The following is a 21,818-nucleotide window of genomic DNA, read 5'->3' as shown; positions in this document are numbered from 1 at the left end:
TGACCTCGTGATCCGCCCGTCTCGGCCTCCCAAAGTGCTGGGATTACAGGCGTGAGCCACCGCGCCCGGCCTAAAATCCCATTTTCACCAGACTTCCTTCTAGAGTTCATTAAGGGTTACTTACCTGCCACCCGACCCATCTGCACTACATCGTTAAACAAAACAAACAAGGTCAGTAAATCTAGTCTGTAGGAGAGAAGCCCATTGCATTCAAAGATTAATGACTCATTTATTTCAGACATCACTAATCAGCCATTTAAAATGTTTTAAATGTTTGGGCTGGCCACAGTGCTCGTGCCTATAATCCCAGCACCTTGGGAGGCTAAGACAGGAGGATCACTTGAGCCCAGGAGTTCGAGACCAACCTGGGCAACATAGTGGGACCCCGTCTCTATCCAAAAATCAATCAGTCAATCAATCAATCAATCAGTCTATAAATAGCCAGGTGTGGTGGGTTGCATCTGTAGTCCAGCTACGTAAAGATGCTAAGGCAGGAGGATCCCTTGAGCCTAGGAGTTCGAGGCTGCAGTGAGCTATGATCGTGTCACTGCACTCCAGCCTGGGCGACAGTGAGACCCTGTCTCAAAACAAAACCAAGTTTGGTCACATAAGACTCATGTTTATAATCAATGCAGAATCATAAAAGTTTTTTAAAAAGTAAAAGTCTTCTCCCCACCCCACTGCCCTTTCCCCTCTAAATCCTATTTCTCTCTTAGGGGAGACTCAGTGGTTGGTGTATATCCTATCCAGATCTCTTTCTGTGTATTTACATACTTATTTATTGATTGATTGATACGGAGTTTCACACTTGTAGCCCAAGCTGGAGTGCAGTGGTGCGATCTTGGCCCACCGCAACCTACGCCTCCTGGGTTCAAGCGATTCTCCTGCCTCAGCCTCCCAAGTAGCTGGGATTATAGGTGCGCGCAACCGCACCCAGCTAATTTTTTATATTTTTAATAGAAACCGGGTTTCGCCATGTTGACCAGACTGGTCTCAAACTCCTGACCTCAGGTGATTCACCTGCCTCAGCCTCCCAAAGTGCTGGGATTACAGGCGTGAGCCACCACGCCTGGCCTATACACTTATATTTATAGATACACATTTTGTTTTGTGATATTAACATAATGACATTGTCATTTATATTTTGTTCTGTAGTGTGTTCTTTTCCACCCATGCAACTACACTGTGCCATGGAGATTTTATCTACCATTTTTAATTGTTTGGATCACAGTAAAATAATTAGGAAAAAGGCACTAAAAGCCTCCCTGAGCTGCCAATAGGAATGTCAGGTTTCGCACCCTAACTCATTTTCTTTAGAGGATAGCCTTTAGTACTTATTTACTCACATATTGGATATAGTGTTCCTGACCTGTAACAAATTATGTTACATATAAGGGAGAAGACAAACAGGTAGCAAGAAAAAACAGCTTACAAAATTATAGGAAATCCCATAAGATCTCAAAAATTGTTTACTGGCTTGGAGCTTTTACTGTAAGGATGGTCTTCACCAGCTTGTACCATAGGGACAAATAATTATCAGTCATTATTACTTTACCCTGTTATCCTGAGTTTGTGATTATTTCCTCTGGATTTCATTTTTAACTACTGAGTTTCTGACACTGAGACTTTCTTTTGCTCTGTGTAGTTGTGTCTACAGTTTTTGGTTGTGATCTGGTTAAGAATTGCAAAGTACGTGTTGTTTAGGCTTTGCATGCAAACTTGAATAACCAAAAAGTAACTGGTCTTATTTGGTTCACAGCTGTGGACATGTGAAATATTTCCCTATTTTTTCCTAATATACTTCTTCAAATGCGTGGGCCGTAAGTAGCATCTCCAGATAGAGACTATTAAAAAGGCACAACCTTTATTTATTCAGCAGCTGTTGTCGGGTAGTTAGAGCAAGCTTAATAAAGAAAAGCGTATGGAAAGAGTATCTTAAGACTGCATTTCGCACATGAGAGGAAATTGTGTGGTAACAGGATGAAGCTAATTTAGGCCCTCCTTTAAATGCCCTAAGGAAAATTATTGCCTTTGCTAGCCAAGGAGCAAAGGTGTACATTTCCCCCATAATTATTTTATTTATTCACACAGTGTAGGATTTTAACTGATTATTAATAAATGTCAAGTAGCATCATTAAAATATTATTTAATTTGCTATTAGGTTTTTAAAAAGTGGTTTCCCAAACACTGTATGTTGAAGCATGAATACCTGTTGTGTAGAGAACAGAGGTAAATATGCTTACTCCATACACATTTGAATTTTCAGAAGATATGGTCCCATAGAGAAAGAACAGGGTGGTCTGACCGCATCTTCTGAAAACAGATGTGTGTGGAGGTCACCATATTACCTCTTTATACTTTTTGAAGTTTCTTATAAAGTGTTTTTTTTTTTTGAAGTTTCTTGCAGAGTTTCTATTTTAAATTGGATTTTATTTATAGGAAAATGTTAGGGATTTGGTTTTTTGAAAAATCATTTTTAGTATTAACTTTTTTTTTTTTTTGAGATGGAGTTTTGCTCTTGTTGCCCAGGCTGGAGTGCAATGGTGCAATCTCTGCTCACCGCAACTTCCATCTCCTGGATTCAAGTGATTCTCCTGCCTCAGCCTCCCGAGTAGCTGGGACGACAGGCAGGCGCCACCACACCTGACTAATTTTGTATTTTTAGTAGAGACTGGGTTTCTCCATGTTGGTCAGGCTGGTCTTGAACTCCTGACCTCAGGTGATCTGCCCACCTCAGCCTCCCAAAGTGCTGGGATTACAGGCGTAAGTACCCGGCTAGCGTTAACTTTTATACTGCACTACTGCCTGTGCCCTTCTGGGCAGGGTCTCTGATTTGTTCATTGTCAAATAATTTTGGAACTATGGTTATATTCTTTCTCACTAGGATTGCAAAATGGTTTGAAAATGTTCCACTGTTAAGAATCCAACATATGTTTGTGCTTTGGGGGTTGCAAGCTGTGTGGGTTTATTATTATGGATGTTTATTTTTAACAGTTAAGTTCTGCCTACTTTATGCAACATTCCTTAATATTTTGGAAAGTCAGTATTGCTTTCTAGTTGTGTCTTTTAAGAGTGAGGGGTTTTGATAGATAGTTTGAGCATTAAACAAATTCTCTGCATTTTAGAAGTAAGGATAAAATCAGGAATTTTATTTTAAAATACCTTTTGGGGATTATACTAAAGTCCCTAGTTGAAAGATGTCCCTGGTACTGCAGTATTCAGTTTAGCATTCTGTGAGTTTTTAGAGAGAAAAGTAGGCTAAGATATTTTCCATAGTTTTAGAGAGTTTTAAGGCAAAAATATTTTCTTTTTTTTTTTTTTTTTGAGACCAAGTCTCACTCTGTTACCCAGGTTGGAGTGCAGTGGAGTGATCTCGGCTCACTGCAGCCTCCACCTCCCAGGTTCAAGCGATTCTCCTGCCTCAGCCTCCTGAGTAGCTGGGATTACAGGTGCGCACCACCGTGCCCGGCTGATTTTTGTATTTTAAGTAGAGGTGGGGTTTCACCGTATTGGCCAAGCTGGTCTCAAACTCCTGACCTCGTGATCCACCCACCTCAGCCTCCCAAAGTGCTGGGATTACAGGCTTCAGCCACTGCGCCCGGCCAACAAAAAGATTTTCTAACTGGAAAATTGAGTTGATTGGAATGTTTATAGTGTAAAGGAGATATTGTAGATTTGTTACAGTCCTCGGACTGTTCTCATGCTGCCCATTGTGATAGATTTATATAATTAACTTCTTTGTGTGTTGCTTTGAGAAACAGCTTGTTATTAACGTTCAGTTGGAATGAGCTACCATCAGTTTAATTGCTTGAGAGAAAAGTATCAGTATCCCTGGTAAACTGGAGAAAGTTGAGGATTATTCTTTTTTCTTTCTTTTTTTTTTTTTTTTGAGATGGAGTCTTACTCTGTTGCCCAGGCTGGAGTGCAATGGCACAATCTTGGCTCATACAACCTCCGCCTCCCGGGTTCAAGTGATTCTCCTGCCTCAGCCTCCCGAGTACCTGGGATTACAGGTGCCACCACCACACCCGGCTAATTTTTGTATTTTTAGTAGAGATGGGGTTTTACCAGGTTGGCCGGGGTGGTCTCAAACTCCTGACCTCAAGTGATCTGCCCCTTGGCCTCCCAAAGTGCTGGGATTACAGGCATGAGCCACCACGCCCGGCCGAAGATTATTCTTTAAGTGTATAAATGTAGTAAGTGCAGTTGAAAACCCTCAGTAAAAGTAATGTATCTAAGTACCTGTGGAATTATAATATTGATATTCTGGGTAATCAGGTATTGATATTTTTAGGTAACCTGGTCAGAGCACATTAAAATGAATCTTAAAAATATCAGTATTTGAGGTTACAAAGTTAAAAAAACAGTGAAAACTTGCAAATTTTCTCAGTTTTTCTGAGCTCTTCTCCATGATCCTTACAAAATAAGGAACAGTGTTTTTTTTTAAACTTACTAGGCAATGTTTGAGTGTTTAGACTTTGTCGCCCTAGATAAGAGTGACTATGCTAAGTATTTACTAGAAGATAGTTTCTGTTACAGGTCACCTGAATATTCATTTTTTTTAAAAAAAAAAAAAAGAAAGAAAGAAAACACCTTACCAAAAAACAGCATGCCTAGAATTTAGCTGTTTTTTGGTAAGATTTTTTTTCTTCTTCTTTTTTTTTCTTTTGAGATGAAGTCTCGCTCTGTCACTCAGGGTAGAGTGCAGTGGTGTAATCTCGGCTCACTGTAACCTTTGCCTCCCGGGTTCAAGCGATTCTCCTGCCTCAGCCTCCCGAATAGCTGGGAATACATGCGCACGCCACCACACCAGGCTAATTTTTGTATTTTTAGTAGAGATGGGGTTTTACCATTTTGGTCAGACTGGTCTCGAACTCCTGACCTCATGATCCACCTGCCTCGGCCTCCCCAAGTGCTGGGATTACAGGCATGAGCCACCAAGCCCAGCCTTTTTTTTTTTTTCTTGAATGAATATTCAGGTAATCTGTAACACTAACTGTCTTCTAGTAAACGAAGTGCCCAGTTTTGAGAGTCTCTTCTGGTTGATTGATGTAAATTCTGCCTATGTCTAGTTAGGTATTTGTGAGGGAAAGATGGAACAGAGGTGCACGTGTGTGTATGTGTTTCTGTCTGGACAAAGACGGCATGTCTTTTTGGGTTGTTGAGTTTTTTTTAATAGATTGGCATAGGAAGTGCAAAAATATAACTCGTCTAAATCCAAGACACATGATACAGAGTTCAGCCAATTTGGATTGTTGAATGGATACTGCTGTCTTGTAACTATGGTGTTCAGATGTTTCTCATAAATGACTGCGTAGTCAGCTGACCCAGTCAAGGGATTTCCAGAAGCTAAAAAGCAGTTAAATTATTGATCTGCTACAGTTCTGGACACTGATTCAAGACTTTGGCTTCTGAAGACTGGTTAAGTGAGATTTGCCATGAAGTATGTAAAGTAAAAAAACAAAACAAAGCAAAAAAGTCTGCCTAGTTTAACTAAAAACCTGGTTTTGCATCTCTGAAGTGTAGCATTTTCTGAAACTTGAGAAAACACATTTGCTTGGCACAGCTGTTAACTTCCTACAACTGAAATGCTTTCCATTCCCTTTAAAATAAGCCCTTCTGAAGCAGAATGTAGATCACATGTATCATCCAGACCAAAAAAGTTTGCCTGGACTACTCCTGGGTCCGGAATCCTCACATTCCAGGCAGAGCTCCAGCTGTTCCGATTTAGTTACCCACTTGGGATTGGCTGCGCCACCTACTCTTGTTTCCACCCCTTAGCTTTCACTGGAAGAAAGCTCTAGACTGAAGATTAAACATAAGCGCTGTCACCAGGCCTTCTGAGTGCAGCTGGCACCATGGGTGTGCTCCAGAGCAACTTCTGCTTGCTCTGAGCCCCCTGCCCTGCCTCCCCTTTCACCATGTTTCCTCTGACAAGATTTTAAGTACAGCAATTCAAGAAGATTTCTCCTCCTAAACGACATTTATCTGAAGTGTATTGCCTCTTGATTGCTGGAAAAGAATCTTAAACTCATTTCAAAAGTAAATTATAAACAAACTTATTAAAAGTGATGAAAGGAGCATTGAAATTAATTAGCACTAATTTTTCACTGTGCCAAAGTGTGCAGTGTCCTTCAGAGGAAACGATAGCAGATCTGGTGAGTGTGCCATGCCAGTGGGGAGAATTGAATGTCCCTCATCTCCCTCTTTCCCTAGGGACATTAGTCATGAGTGCCGAGTGTGCGGGGTCACAGAAGTGGGTCTTTCTGCATATGCAAAGCACATTTCTGGCCAGTTGCACAAAGATAACGTTGATGCCCAGGAAAGAGAAGATGATGGAAAAGGAGAGGAAGAGGAAGAAGATTATTTTGACAAGGAACTCGTTCAGTTAATAAAACAAAGGAAAGAACAAAGTCGGTAAGTAATTGATTTTTTAAAAAGCCTATCTATAACAGAACACAGCAGAGAATGCATTTTATATCTTTGTACTGTTCAGCCCATAGCATTTAAACTTAGGTATAAAGTTTAGCTGGAGGTTGTTGTCTTATTAATCAAAGGGCAGTGGAATGCTTTCCTGAACTACTGTAATATCTTCTTAAAAAAGCAAACTCAGTATTGTTCCTACGTAAGCTGTAGCCACATATCTGAAATTTTTGCCATGTTGGTAATTATGTTGAGAATGGTTTTATTGGTATCCAAATCTTTTTTTTTTTTTTTAAGATGGAGTCTCACTCTGTCATCCACCCAGGCTGGAGTGCAGTGGTGTGATCTTGGTTCACTGTAACCTCTGCCTCCTGGGTTCAAGCAATTCTCCTGCCTCAGCCTCCTGAGTAGCTGGGATTACAGATGCCCGCCACCACGCCTGGCTAATTTTTTTTGTATTTTTAGTAGAGACGGAGTTTCACCCCATTAGCCAGGCTGGTCTCAAACTCCTGACCTCAAGCAATCTGCCTGCCTCAGCCTCCCAAAGTGCTGGGATTACAGGCATGAGCCACCGAACCTGGCCAGTATCCAAATCTTTTGAATACCAATAAGTTTTTATTTGGTGTTTAAATTTTCTAGTGGAAAGGTGTTAGAATATAAGCTTCATTGTATAAATTATATAGTGCATAGTATAGTCTTATTGCCAAAATAACATTTCTTAGGAAAATATTTTTTGACTGGTGTGAATTAACGTGGTGCGTCTGCCAAATGTGATTTATCTTTTTGTCTTTGAATACCCAGTGACTACCACAGTGCTTTATTGAGTACATTTTTTTGATAGTGTCAAGATCATTTAAGCAATATAAATTTTCTAATTTGTACTGCATAATTTCATACCTACATTTCTACATTCAGGTATTAGGCATTTATGTTTTCACCTTACTGTTTTCTGGTCTAAAGAGTTTAATTGTAAAATTTGTTAAAAAGAGTTTAATTAATGAGGTAGAAATTTTCAGATGTGAGGGGAAGAGAGAGAAGCACTTATGAGGTGGGATAATTTTTTAAGTCCCAGAATATGAAGAGAATCATTTCAGATTCTAAAATAAAAATTTAAAGATTATTCTTGAATACTAGTTATACCTGGTCTGTACCTTCTTTTTAGTTAGAGGCTTGGCTATAAAAAGGAAGTCGTTTTTACTCTGTGTGTTTAAAATTTTTTTGCCGGGAGGCACGGTGGCTCAGGCCTGTTGTCCTGGTGCACGAGGAGATGAGGCCAGGGCTACAAGACCAGCCTGGGCAACATAGGAAGCCCTTATATATGTAACCAAAAAAAAAAAGAAAATTAAAATTAAAAAAAAAGTTTTTTGAACAAGTCCTTGAAGGAGACTTTCTTAGTCTTAAAATATCAATAAAGGGTGAGCATCCGTAATCCAAAATCTGAAAATGCACCAACATCCAAAACTTCTGAGTGCCAACATGAGGCCATCAGTGGAAAATTCCACACCTCATTTCATTTTACAAAATTATTTAAAATATTACCTAAAATTATCTTCAGACTGTGTATAAAAGGTATATATGAAACATAAATGAATTTTATATTTAGATTTGGGTCCTATTCCCATAATATCCCATTATGTATATGCAAAAATCTTCCAAAATCCAAAGCAATTTGAAATGCAAAACATTTCTGGTCCCAAGCGTTTCAGATGAGGGACACTCAAACAACATGGTTGTTAAATCATTTAGTAGCTTAGTCCTTCAAATGACATTTTCGTTACTTTTAATATAGTTGCAGTTTACTTTCTCCTACTTTAGGCAGTTGAAGCCTCTGGGAGACTAACTTCTATTTTGTTCTTACATACTAGTGCCATTATTAGCGTTATCTGTGTAAATAATTAAACATTAAGACAGAATAGATTAGATATTCACATCATAGTTACTATTTTTTGAGTCTTTTGATATGCCTCCTTGGTGACCTATTTATAAAATAATCTACTACTTCTTTTTTTTTTGGAGACAGAGTGTTGGTCTGTCACCCAGGCTTGAGTATAGTGTCACAATGACACCTCACTACAGCCTCAACTTCCTAGGCTCCAACAGTCCTCCCACCTCAGCTTCCCAAGAAGCTGGGGCTACAGGCATGCGTTGCCACCATGCCTGGCTAATTTTTCTTTTAATTTTTATTTTTGGTAGAGATGGGGTTTAGGCATGTTGCCCAGGCTGGCCTCGAACTTCTGAGCTCAAGTGATCCACCCGCCTTGGCCTCCCAAAGTGCTGAGATTACAGACATGAGCCACCACACCTGGCCAAAATCATCTACTACTTCAGGAGTTGTTTTCTTTTTTCCTTCATGATTTTTAACTTAGATTATTCTTTCTGGTCTGTGGGTTTAGCTGAATGCTCCTATCTTCTGAATCTAGCCAATTCATGAGATCTGGGAATTCTTCGTGAGTTATTTATCCCCCAGTTCTCCCATTTCTGATCATATCAGTATAGCTGTGTCAGTGGTCTCCTTGGATGTCAAAAGTTTTTGCATAGAATCAAAACATAAAGACAATTCGGTTAATGGTTATAAAAAAAAATTCTGCTGCTATATGTAATAATACTTGTTACTTTCTAAACAGAGTCTCCTGTTTAGAAATGATTGTAATTTATGTAACATTAGTGGATGTTTGAACTTCTAGATAGACTTTTAAATTCCATCTTATGAAAAAGGAAGAAGTTCCAATCTGTGTCCAAAATATCATAGACATTAAAAGCCTTTAAAGCCAATTTAAGTCAGTACTGAGTTTAAGATTTTTAAGTCAAGGTAAGAGGAAGGAACTTAGATGTGGAAACTTTGTTATGAGATGTTGATTCTATGAAGGCCTATGGTTAGGAGTATAGACTCTGGCTGGAGTCAGACTGCCAAGGTTTAAATCTCTGCTCTGCTACTTTCTGGCTGTCTTATTCTAGTCAAGTTATGTAACCTCTCTACTGCTCAATTTCTCATCTGAAAAGTAGGAATAATAAGAATACTTGCCACGCCTGTAATCCTAGCATTTTGGGAGGCTGAGGCAGGCAGATCATGAGGTCACGAGTTCAAGACCAGCCTGGCCAACGTGGTGAAACCCCGTCTCTACTAAAAGTACAAAAATTAGTGAGACATGGTGGCAGGCATCTGTAATCCCAGCTACTCAGGAGGCTGAGGCAGGAGAATTGCTTGAACTCGGGAGGTGGAGGTTGCAGTGAGCCGAGATCATGCCATTGCACTCCAGCCTAGGTGACAAAGCAAGACTCCATCTCAAAAAAAAAAAAAAAAAAAGAATACTTGTCTCAGGATTATAAAAACTAAAAGAGATAATCTGTGTAAGGTGCTTGGCATTAAATGCCTGACACTTAGGTACTCAGTAAATTTTAACTAGCAGTACTCAGTATTTTGAGCACTTCGCATGTGATAAGCACCATGCCCACGCACACCATAGGCAGTGTGTAGAAGAAAATAGTGTTTACACCTATTGCTGTGATGCTTACTGAACTTTATTCATGTTTCTGTGGACTCCTCATCTAACATGAATACATGAAACAGCTGTAGTTTCTTTATAAAAACCTCTAGCTCATGAAGCTCCTTATAGCACATCTTATGGTTACTACTTGTTTGGTATATGCTATTTTCCTCCTGTTTGTGACTTTATTATCTCAGCTAGATGCTAAGCCCTTCACAAACCGGAACTGTACATAAAAGTCTTCTGATACCACTAACGGTTATTGAATGGGTACTGGTCAAAGTGTTTATTAATAAAAATAACCATGGAAAGTATAATCTTATGTCTTAACCCTAAGGTTAAGAAATGGGAGTTTTTCAGAAAGAACCTACAACTGGAAAAATCATGGTATTAAGGGCAGCTGAACATAAAATTGTATTAAATATGATAACTAGGCCAGGCGCAGTGGCTCATGCCTGTATGCCTGTAATCCCAGCACTTTGGGAGGCTGCAGTGGGTGGATTACCTGAGGTCAGGAGTTTGAGACCAGCCTGGCCAACATGGTGAAACGCCGTCTCTACCAAAAATAGAAAGATTAGCCAGGCATGGTGGCACATGCCTGTAATCCCAGCTACTTGGGAGGCTGAGGCAGGAGAATTGCTTGAGCCTCGGAGACAGAGGTTGCAGTGAGCTGAGACTGTGCCACTGCACTCCAGCCTGGCCAACAGAGCAAGACTCTGTCTCAAAAAAAAAAAAAAGATAACTATAGCTATAAAATATAATTGTTCTTATTCCAAAAAAGCTGCATAATATAAAAATAATAATTGGATGATAGGGACAAAATCTCAGAACATGCCCAGAAAAACAGAACCAAGAAAGGGAGGAGAATATAAGTGTGTCAGATTTTGTGCTTGTTTTTTTGAGATAGTCTTGCTCTGTTGCCCAGGCTGGAGTGCAATGGTGCGATCTCAGCTCACTGCAACCTCCGCCTCCTGGGTTCAAGTGATTCTCATTCTTCAGCCTCCTGAATAGCTGGGGTTACAGGCGTGTGGCACTACGCATGGCTAATTTTTGTATTTTTAGTAGAGATGGGGTTTCTCCATGTTGGCCATGTTGGTCTTGAACTCCTGACCTCAAGTGATCTGCCCGCCTTGGCCTCCCAAAGTGGCTGGAATTATAGATGTGAGCCACCACACCTGGCCAAATGTGCCAAACTTTTAATATTTCTGGGTGATAGGGGAGATGGTTGTAATTATTTGAAATTTAAATAATTTAAAATGTTTAATTTTTAAGTTAATAAGTTGAGGAATATAAGTTTAAATATATCATTTAAAGATATGAAAACAACCAGTATTTATGAAACTAGACTCGGTTACATATTCTAAGTAACGGGAGGAAAGTACAAGGAAAGTTTGGAGGGTTATGCCTTTCAAGGTAGCATAGGAATTCCTTTAAATTACTAATGAAAAACTGTTTTTTTCCAGACAAGATGAACCTTCCAATAGCAACCAAGAAATAAACTCTGATGACAGACGACCCCAATGGAGACGAGAAGACCGAATTCCTTACCAAGACAGAGAAAGTTACAGTCAGCCTGCGTGGCATCATCGTGGACCTCCACAGCGGGATTGGAAATGGGAAAAAGATGGCTTTAATAATACTAGGAAAAACAGCTTTCCACATTCTTTGAGGAATGGTGGCGGGCCAAGAGGACGTTCCGGGTGGCATAAGGGTGTTGCGGGAGGCTCCTCGACTTGGTTTCACAACCATAGTAATTCTGGAGGTGGTTGGCTTTCAAATAGCGGAACAGTAGATTGGAATCATAATGGTACAGGAAGGAATTCCAGTTGGCTTTCTGAAGGAACAGGTGGCTTTTCCAGTTGGCATATGAACAACAGTAACGGAAACTGGAAATCCAGTGTACGTAGTACAAATAATTGGAATTACAGTGGCCCTGGAGACAAATTTCAACCAGGCAGAAACAGAAATTCTAACTGTCCAATGGAAGACATGACTATGCTATGGAACAAGAAATCTAGTAAGTCAAACAAATACAGTCAGGACAGATATAATTGGCAGCGGCAAGAAAATGACAAACTTGGTACAGTTGCCACATATAGAGGTCCTTCTGAAGGATTTGCAAGTGATACATTTCCTTCAGAAGGCTTACTCGACTTCAATTTTGAGCAGCCGGAAAGCCAAACCACTAAACAAACAGACACTGCTACTTCCAAAGTTAGTGGAAAGAATGGCAGTGCGGCAAGGGAAAAGCCTCGTCGCTGGACGCCTTACCCTTCCCAGAAGACTCTGGATTTACAGTCGGGATTGAAAGACGTCACTGGTAACAAGTCAGAAATGATAGAGAAACCTCTCTTTGATTTTAGCTTGATAACTACAGGAATACAGGAGCCCCAAAATGATGAAACACATAATTCCCCAACACAGAAAACACAAAAAGAAATGCATACTGGATCTCTTAATCACAAGGCCTCTTCTGATTCTGCTGCTTCCTTCGAGGTTGTGAGACAGTGCTCCGTTACAGAAAAACCTGAACAAGAGCATGCCCCAAATAAAATGCCGTCATTGAAATCCCCACTCCTTCCATGTCCAGCCACTAAACCATTTCCTCAAAAGCAAGATCCAAAGAATACCTCAAAAAACACCAAAACAAATTTTTTTTCCCCTGGAGAACACTCAGATCCCTCGAACAAGCCCTCTGCAGAAGATAACCATGGTCCTTACATATCCAAACTGCGTAGTTCATGTCCTCATGTTTTAAAAGGGAGTAAAAGTCCATTTGGCTCTCAAAAGCAATCTGGTGACAATTTAAATGATACATTACGAAAGGCCAAAGAGGTGCTACAGTGTCATGAGTCATTGCAAAATCCACTTCTTAGCACTTCTAAAAGGACCAGGAACTATGCAAAAGCAAGTAGAAATGTAGAAGAATCTGAAAAAGGGTCTTTGAAAATTGAGTTTCAAGTGCATGCACTAGAAGATGAAAGTGATGGAGAGACATCTGACATGGAAAAGCAGGGAACAAAAATTGGAACCCTAGGTTCTGCAACTACAGAATTGTTATCTGGCAGCACTCGTACTGCTGATGAGAAAGAGGACGATGACCGAATCCTGAAGACTTCTAGAGAACTATCCACTTCCCCATGTAATCCCACAGTTCACCAGAAAGAATCTGAATTACAAATGACATCTGCAGCCAGTCCACACCCTGGCTTATTGCTAGACTTGAAAACCTCTCTAGAAGATGCACAGGTTGATGACTCTATTAAATCTCATGTATCTTATGAAACAGAAGGCTTTGAGAGTACTAGCTTGGATGCAGAGCTTCAAAAAAGTGACATCAGTCAGCCCTCGGGCCCTCTCCTGCCTGAACTAAGTAAGCTTGGCTTTCCTGCCTCACTTCAGAGGGATCTAACCCGGCACATTAGTTTGAAGAGCAAAACTGGAGTGCACCTTCCTGAGCCAAACCTCAATAGTGCCCGCCGCATTCGCAATATTAGCGGTCACCGAAAGAGTGAGACAGAGAAGGAGTCTGGGCTCAAGCCAACCCTACGGCAGATTCTAAATGCATCTCGGAGAAATGTCAACTGGGAACAGGTCATTCAGCAAGTAACCAAGAAAAAGCAAGAGCTGGGCAAAGGCTTACCCAGGTGTGTGCTGCTTTTCAGTGTCTTTCTTTTTTTTTTCCCCTCGCTTTCTTTTAAAGTAACCCTTTGACCCTGATCAAGAGATTCTACGTGTTTCATTTAATTAAATGTTTGCCAACAATATCTGTTGTAGATGTCTTGATTTAATATCAAATAGTGACTGATACTCTATGACAGATGGAATAAAGTATTTCCTACCAGAGAGTGCAGGTTAAAATGGAAGCACACGTACTTGAGAAACAAGATGGTGACGTAAGAAAAGTCATCACTTTGTAGGGGTAAAATCCATCACTTTATAGGGGTAGAAAACGACAGTATAAAAATGTAGAGCTATAGATCTGTGTCTTTTTCTAGATCTTAATTTTGGAATGCGTGCTGTAACTTTTAAATAGAACTGTTCTCATTACCTTTTACTTGGAACCTACGAATAGTTAGCTTTTCTGTATGTACTCTGGGCATTGTATTTATTACTACAACATGCTTTCTCTTGAGCACTTGTGTAATATTTTGGCTCTTCATCTTATGTTGAGGTAGTGGACTTTTCTGAATGGTAAAACAGTGTTCAACATAGGTTTGCTACTTGAAAGTCATAACACTGCTGCATGATGATACAGTTCTCTAGGCTTCAGGGGCATTTCCGTACTTGTTGAAATAATGGATTTGTTTTCCCCCACTTTCTTTTTCCCACACCCTGTGAGTAGCACTTGAAATTATCAGTATAAAGCACCCGTAAATGCTCAATAAAAGGTTTTTTTTTGTTTTGGTTTGGTTTGGTTGCTTTTAAAAATTATGTGCCATATGTATTATTATAGATTTAGAGCTCCATATGAAATAAAACTCAATTTTTACTCCCTCAAATATATTATTGTAGCCATATACAAACCTCTAATCTGGTACTTGTCACAACATAATATATTTATATCTGTATCACTTACTAGACTGTGAGTTCCTTGAAGACAAGAACCACCTTTTTATAACTTCAGTGCTTGAGAGAGCCTGGCACATTAAAAAATAATGACTCTCCCAACAACCATATCCAATTTATGTTTTCATTTTTTCTTTCTTCCTTAAGGTTTGGCATAGAAATGGTACCCCTTGTTCAAAATGAACAAGAAGCCTTAGATTTGGATGGGGAACCTGATCTGTCCAGTCTAGAAGGATTCCAGTGGGAAGGCATTTCCATTTCCTCATCCCCTGGCTTGGCAAGAAAGCGAAGCCTTTCTGAGAGCAGCGTGATCATGGACAGAGCTCCTTCTGTGTATAGCTTCTTCAGTGAGGAAGGTACAGGCAAAGAAAATGAGCCCCAGCAGATGGTTTCACCTAGTAACTCATTGAGGGCTGGACAGAGTCAGAACGCAACCATGCACCTCAAACAAGAAGTGACACCTCTGGCTGCCTCCCTCCGAACAGGTGAAAGGGCTGAAAATGTTGCTACCCGAAGGCGACATAGTGCACAATTACCTTCTGATGATATAATACCTTTGATGCATTCGGCAAAAGACTTGAACAGCCAGGAGAGGTCTATGCCACCTTCAGAGAGTCAGAATTCCCAAGAGAGTAATGGAGAAGGAAACTCTCTGTCATCAAATGCATCCTCAGCCCTTGTGATCTCCAGTTTAGCGGATGCAGCCACAGATAGTAGCTGTACCTCTGGTGCTGAACAAAATGATGGCCAAAGTATTAGAAAGAAACGAAGAGCCACTGGAGTGAGTATAATTCCCTCTGCTTTTTATAGAACATCGCATGTGGCAAGTTAGTTGCTTATTAAAAAAGCTTCAACTGTTTTTCTTAGGTGTCTGGGATTGTGATTCTCTCAACTTCTAGAAGAATTGTGAGGTCCTTACTTTCATCCTACTGGTTTCTTACACTGAGTAATTCTGCTAAATTAAATGTAATCTAATATGAATGTACAGTACCAGGAAAATATGAAGTCATATCTAAAACCAGTGTCCAAGCCAATGATTCTTTGTATCACCTGACCAAGGATCAGTCACATCTTCAGCTGTAACTCAATCTGTTTTCATAGATGCATTCTGCACTGCTGCTGAAGAAAGGCGTTCTACTGTTGTAGAGCATGGATGATTGCTGGATTCAGGAGTGCTAGGCTTAACACTAAGATGGTTTTAATACTATTAGAGTGCGTATATATGAACAGAGTATAGAAATATTTTTAGTCTGTGTAACTCTGTCCTTTGTCCTTCAGTTACCCAGCCTGGCCTTTAAGAATCTTTTATTTCACTGATAGCACTTCTGCTCTTCCGGCAATTCTGCCGCTAATACTGCTTAACCCTGTTGGTATCCCTTTCTGGAAAGAAAGAGGTACTGGTAGTGAGATAGTCTGGGATCTGGCAATGTGAAAAAAAAAAATGGGTTCTTCTCTTCATTATTTATTTGTTTATTTTATAATATTTTAAAATTTATATTAGAGACGAGGTCTCACAGTGTAGTCCAGACTGCTCTGGAACTCCTGGACTCGAGCAGTCCTCCTGCCTCAACCTCTCAAGTATTGGGGACTACAAGCATGTGTCGCTGTGCTGGGCTTCTCTCATTTACTACTGAGGTGATAAACATAGTAGTTAAGGTCGTGAATTTTAGGCTTGCTTCAAATTGCAATTCTGCTCCTTTGAGCTAGATGCTATATGTAGTGGATGTTATTGGATGACTTAAAATACACTTCAAGCTGAGGAATTGTCCTATGACAAAGAGCCTGTCTCGTGGACTGTTAAGCTTTTTGTTGTACAGGTTTTCTTGCTGAAATTTAAAGTAGAAACTATGCCAAGTTATAATTATATATATTTATATATATAACTAGCTTTGTCAATACTTCTACTTGTGCCTTACTACACCAAGATGGAATGCTTTGTCTGACCTCCATGGGCTTTCCTACCTCTAGGATGCTAGAAGGCACTTCACCCTGGATTCTTTTTTTCCTTTCTTTCTTTTTGAATTAGATATGTTTATTGAACTGAAATTTGAGTTTGTACCATGTGCATGAGACTCCTATGATCGTGTTAGAGATGGTAGCAATAGTGAGGAACAGGGTACGGCTATCTTAGAATTGATTCCTTTTGCTCCTCTTGGATAATGGCTTTTACACATTGGATTTTATGCAGTTTTCTTTATCACTCCAGGATGGATCTTCTCCTGAACTCCCAAGTCTTGAGAGAAAAAATAAAAGAAGGAAAATTAAAGGAAAAAAAGGTATGGTGCAGAATATTTTGGGAGAAAGAAGTTGGTGTTTTTTGTTTCATTTTTTGGGTTTTTTTGATAACCTCCCAACTCTTGGGCTCAAGCAATCCTCTTCTCTTAGCCTCCCGAGTAGGTAGGACTACCGGTGTGTAATAACACACTAATTCTTTTTATTTTTTTGTAGAGACAGGGTCTAGCTATATTGCCAAGGCTGGACTCAAACTGCTGGGGTCCAGTGATGCTCTCGCCTTGGCCCCCCAAAGTGTTGGGATTACAGGTGTAAGCCACTGTGTCCAGCCCCAAGAGGTTCTTGTAGCAGTTCAGTGTTTGTACAACTTGACACAGAGCATAGCTTGTCATTTATCAAACACTGATTGTCCATTGACTTTTTTTGGACATTTTTGTTGCCTTGCTTAAGAGGAAAGAAAAGTTTGATTTCCTAATATATCCAGTTACAACTGTAGAAGAAATATATGATGTCACATAGACTTGTAAGCCAAGGTTAGTATATCACTGGGACAATATATAGCCAGAAAGTTTCCTTAAGCCTTTTCAGTGGGATAAAACATGTTGGCCCTCTTGGTCATGTATAGCCATTTCTCTCACTTTCTGTTTTTGAGGCATCTTGGTTGCTTCCCCGCTGCCCTACCTCCACACTCCCTTCCTTGGTTGTTTTTCTAAAGTGAATTAGGAAAGAAGTTATTAACATTGCTCCCTCATTGATATATTTCTGTGATTCCTGCTTTTCCTTGACTCTAACCCAGTTCTAGTATAACGGCTAGTCCCAGAAGTGATTGGATGAGGCTTGAGTGAATGGATGTGATGGATAAGGGAGGAGTCACGGACAACCCACATTTCTGGCTGGACCAACCAGATGGATCATATGTAGAGCTAGAAAGCTCCATGAGAGGAGCAGATTGAGAATAGAGAAAGGTGATGAATTCCCTCAGGGATTCTTTGACTTAAAGGACCTTTGAGATAACCTAGCTAGAAATATCATAGTCAGTAGTTGGCTATGTGGGTGTGGAGCTTAAGGGAGAGGTCCTGGCATATTGAATAGGAACCAGACAAACCCAATGATGGTAAATACACACACAGAACATTTTATTCAAAGTAAGTTAAGTGTACTATTTCACAGTTGTATTTTCTTCAGGAAGTCTTCTCTAATAAAAACAATTTTTAAGTCAACTGACAGACTAAATATGGATTGGAAAGAGAGTGCAAGCAGTCTAGGTCCAGAGTCCAATCTAAGCAGAAGTCCTTTGTGAAGACAGTGGTAGGTAAAGGAAGAATGGGAAACGAGACGTAGAACAGATGGTTTGCATGGGACAGATTTCACCTGGAAAGGCAGTGGTGGAAGGTGGTGATCAGATGAGACAGAATGATGTGGTGGACCCTGGAGCTTATGAGACTCCTCCATCTTAGCAGGTGTCACTTTTGGTTCCTAGCTTTGATATCATTGTGGTTGACTAAATGTTTTGTGAATTTCCAGTGACCTATTGAGGAATACATAAAGTCTTATCCTAAATAGTGGGAATAGTTCAATCTTGTGAGGAGCTGTGTGATGAGACAGAAATCTCTAGTATTAACCTGAACCTTGTGGTTTCTTTTGGCAGAACGTTCTCAGGTTGACCAGCTGCTGAATATTTCTTTAAGGGAGGAAGAACTTAGTAAGTCATTGCAGTGCATGGATAACAATCTTCTGCAAGCCCGTGCAGCCCTTCAGACAGCTTATGTGGAAGTTCAGAGGCTACTTATGCTCAAGCAGCAGGTAACAGCATGTGGAGGATTTAATAAAAATGGATCATCTCTGAAATAATGTTTTGTCCTGCCAAACCCATGGCTGGAGTCACCCCAAAAACAGTGGCAGGGGAATTTCCACAAGGGAAGTGCCCAGACTGTGCCTAATGGGGGACAGTTAGGATTCCAATGAAAGAAGCACAAAATGCCAGGGTGATGAGTCCAAAGCATTTATTAGGAGAGCTTACTTACAGAGTAGGCTGCAGCAGTCCCGACAAGGGACAGCAAGAAAGGGGTGTTCTCCCTAGGTGTATCCACAGCCAGCGGGCGGGATGTGGAGTTTATATGAGGGTTTAAGGAATTCGGCTCCAGGCCAGGGCCAATTTCTTTCAGTGTTTTGGGCAACAACCTAGATACTTTTATCAGTGCCTGGGAATCTTCAAGGCCCCAGGTGGGATTCAGGCCTGCTGGGGAAAACCTGCAGCTGGCTGGGTCATAGAGCAGTCAAAACACTGATTTTTGGTCAAGGACATGGAAGAAAAGTGGGGAGACCTAGAGGATCCTACAAGTTGGATTTCAAAATGCTTAATAAAATACTTTATTTTTAGATAACTATGGAGATGAGTGCACTGAGGACCCATAGAATACAGATTCTACAGGGATTACAAGGTATTCAGAGGGCATCTGATGGATAGCTTGTTACTTTTTTGTTCTGTTTTTTTTTTTTGTTTGTTTTTTTAGACAGAGTCTTGCTCTATCCCCCAGGCTGGAGTGCAGTGGCGCAATCTCTGCTCACTGCAACCTCTGTCTCCCGGGTTCAAGTGATTCTCGTGCCTCAGCAGTTGATTAGCTGGAATTACAGGTGCCCACCCCACCCCCAGCTAATTTTTGTATTTTTAGTAGAGACAGAGTTTCACCCTGTTGGCCAGACTGGTCTCGAATTCCTGACCTCAGGTGATCCTCCTGCCTCAGCCTCCCAAAGTCCTGGATTACAGGCGTGAGCCACTGCACCAGGCCTTTTTGTTCTCTTTGAGGGGAATGAAAAGTAGTCATGAAAAGGTCATGTTATTTCTCTCCTGTCTCCTTGGTTTCATCCTTTTTTGTTTTTTTGAGACAGGGCCTTGCTCTGTCACTCAGGCTGGAGCGCAGTGGCATGATCATGGCTCATTGCAGCCTCAACCTCCTGGGCTCAAGTGATCTTCCCACCTCACTCTCCCCAGTAGCTGGGACTACAGATGTGTGTCACCATGCCTGGTTATTAAAATTTTTAACTTTTAATTTTATAAAGTTATAATTTAAAATCGTAAAAATTTAAAGGTTATGAAAATTATAAAAAGTTATATAAAATTATAAAAAGTTACAAAAATTTAAAAAATGTTTTTATAGAGATGGGATCTCCCAGTGTTTCCCAGGATAGTCCCAAACTCCTGGGCTCAAGCAATCCTCCTAACTTGACCTCCCAAATGGTTAGGATTACAGGCCTCAGCCACCACGCCTGGCCAGTTTCATCCTTCTATAGTAAGGTCTGTAGATGGTGCATCCCAAAAATGTTTAGCAACAGACAATATGTTTTAGAAAGAGTTTTGATTAGGAATCAAGAGGCCTGGATTCAAATCTTTGCTCTTCCATTAGTAACCTATATAACTTTGGATAAGTCATTTAAAATTTGAAAAATTGGAATGTAGCCAGGCACAATGGCTTATGACTGTAATCCCAGCACTTTGGGAGTCTGAGGCAGGTGGATTCCTTGAGTCCAGGCAACATGGTAAAACCCTGTCTCTACAAATAAATACAAAAGTTATTAATAATTATTAATAATAATTAATAATAATTCCAGCCTGACCAACATGGTGAAAACCCATCTCTACTAAAAATACAAAAATTAGCTGGGCATGGTGGCGGGCGCCTGTAATCCCAGCTACTCAGGACGCTGAGGCAGGAGAATCGCTTGAACTCGGGAGACAGAGGTTGCAGTGAGCTGAGATTGTGCCACTGCACTCCAGCCTGGGCGACAGAGTGAGACTCTGTCTCAAAAAAATAATAACGATAATAACTGGGCATAGTGGCATGTGCCTATAATCCCAACTGCTTGGGAGGCTGAGGCAGGAGGATTGCTTGAGTCCATGCACTGCAGCCTGGGTGACAAAGCGAGACCCTATCTAAAAAAAAATGTTGATGCCTATTCTGTCTGTATCCTTGGTGGTTGTAGAGATTATATTCTCTATATTTCGGAGAATTATGACAGACTATGCTAATATACTTACTTACTTAAAATTCTTTTCTAATATTTAAATATACAAGTTAGCTCAGAAACAAATGACTTTTCAGATAACATTTTTGCATTTCTATGTATGTCTGTTTCCCATTCTAGAAACATATGAACCTTCTGAGCACCCAGACCAGGTTCCCTGTAGCCTCACACGAGAACGAAGGAACAGTAGATCTCAAACATCCATTGATGCCGCACTGCTGCCTACTCCCTTTTTCCCACTTTTTCTGGAGCCTCCATCTTCCCATGCGTCTCCATCACCCACCGGAGCCTCTCTTCAAATAGCCACATCTCCTACTTTCCAAACCCATGGCAGTGTCCCTGCTCCAGACTCATCAGTTCAGATTAAACAAGAGCCCATGTCTCCTGAACAAGATGAGAATGTGAATGCTGTGCCACCAAGCTCTGCCTGCAATGTGTCCAACGAACTACTGGAAGCTAATAGTATGTAAGCTTTTCTCTGGGTTAAGGGCATCCCAGTAGTGGGACTGGGGCATTTTTATGAGTGATTAAGCCATACTTGCTCATTAAAACTAAAATGAGCAAATACAACTAATTTTTCACTGAAATTCTCTTCGTATATACAGGAGGATTCTTTTAAAATATTTTGGAGAATGAAATTTAAATATCAGTCATTTTCTATCATTTCCTATAATCTAGGGTTAGAGTTGACTTTGTATTAACACCCACAAGGTTCCATTTATTAGGATAAGTATAAAATTTGTTTTGTGTGAAATAAATGGGGTTGAAGTTAATTCAACCAATTTTCTAAATAAGGTCTATCCTCTGAATTTCTTTGCACTTAACTGTCTATATAATCTCAAATACAAACCAGGGTTAATATAAGCTTGAGAGGCAGGTGACCATGATGGGGTTTGGAATCATCTACTAAGAACTTTGTGTTGAGAAATAGCCAGGGTTTTCACTCTTTTCAAAAAATAACACTTACCTGGTTATCATTTGAGAATATGTCTAAGCTGGCCGGGCGCAGTGGCTCAAGCCTGTAATCCCAGCACTTTGGGAGGCCGAGACGGGCGGATCACGAGGTCAGGAGATCGAGACCATCCT

At 40.4% G+C, this 21,818-nt stretch overlaps 1 protein-coding gene across 3 annotated transcripts in view; it reads left to right on the top strand.

Annotated features, from left to right (window-relative positions):
- ZNF106 (zinc finger protein 106) overlaps positions 1-21,818 on the top strand; it is a 60,381-nt gene that overhangs the window by 10,040 nt on the left and 28,523 nt on the right. The window contains exons 3-9 of one of the 3 annotated variants that reach the window (XM_011941104.1): positions 6,217-6,417; positions 11,372-13,555; positions 14,625-15,258; positions 16,684-16,753; positions 18,358-18,512; positions 19,090-19,150; positions 20,853-21,194. In XM_011941104.1, coding sequence (XP_011796494.1) covers positions 6,217-6,417; positions 11,372-13,555; positions 14,625-15,258; positions 16,684-16,753; positions 18,358-18,512; positions 19,090-19,150; positions 20,853-21,194 — 3,647 coding nt within the window. Of the gene's footprint in view, positions 1-5,808; positions 6,159-6,216; positions 6,418-11,371; positions 13,556-14,624; positions 15,259-16,683; positions 16,754-18,357; positions 18,513-19,089; positions 19,151-20,852; positions 21,195-21,818 lie in introns of those variants that run through there. The other 2 variants (XM_011941106.1, XM_011941105.1) reach the window with 2 other exon arrangements.

Source organism: Colobus angolensis, unplaced genomic scaffold, assembly GCF_000951035.1.
Source record: "Colobus angolensis palliatus isolate OR3802 unplaced genomic scaffold, Cang.pa_1.0 Scaffold199, whole genome shotgun sequence".
Lineage (NCBI taxonomy): Eukaryota > Metazoa > Chordata > Mammalia > Primates > Cercopithecidae > Colobus > Colobus angolensis.
This window is presented reverse-complemented; position numbering and strand designations above follow the sequence as displayed.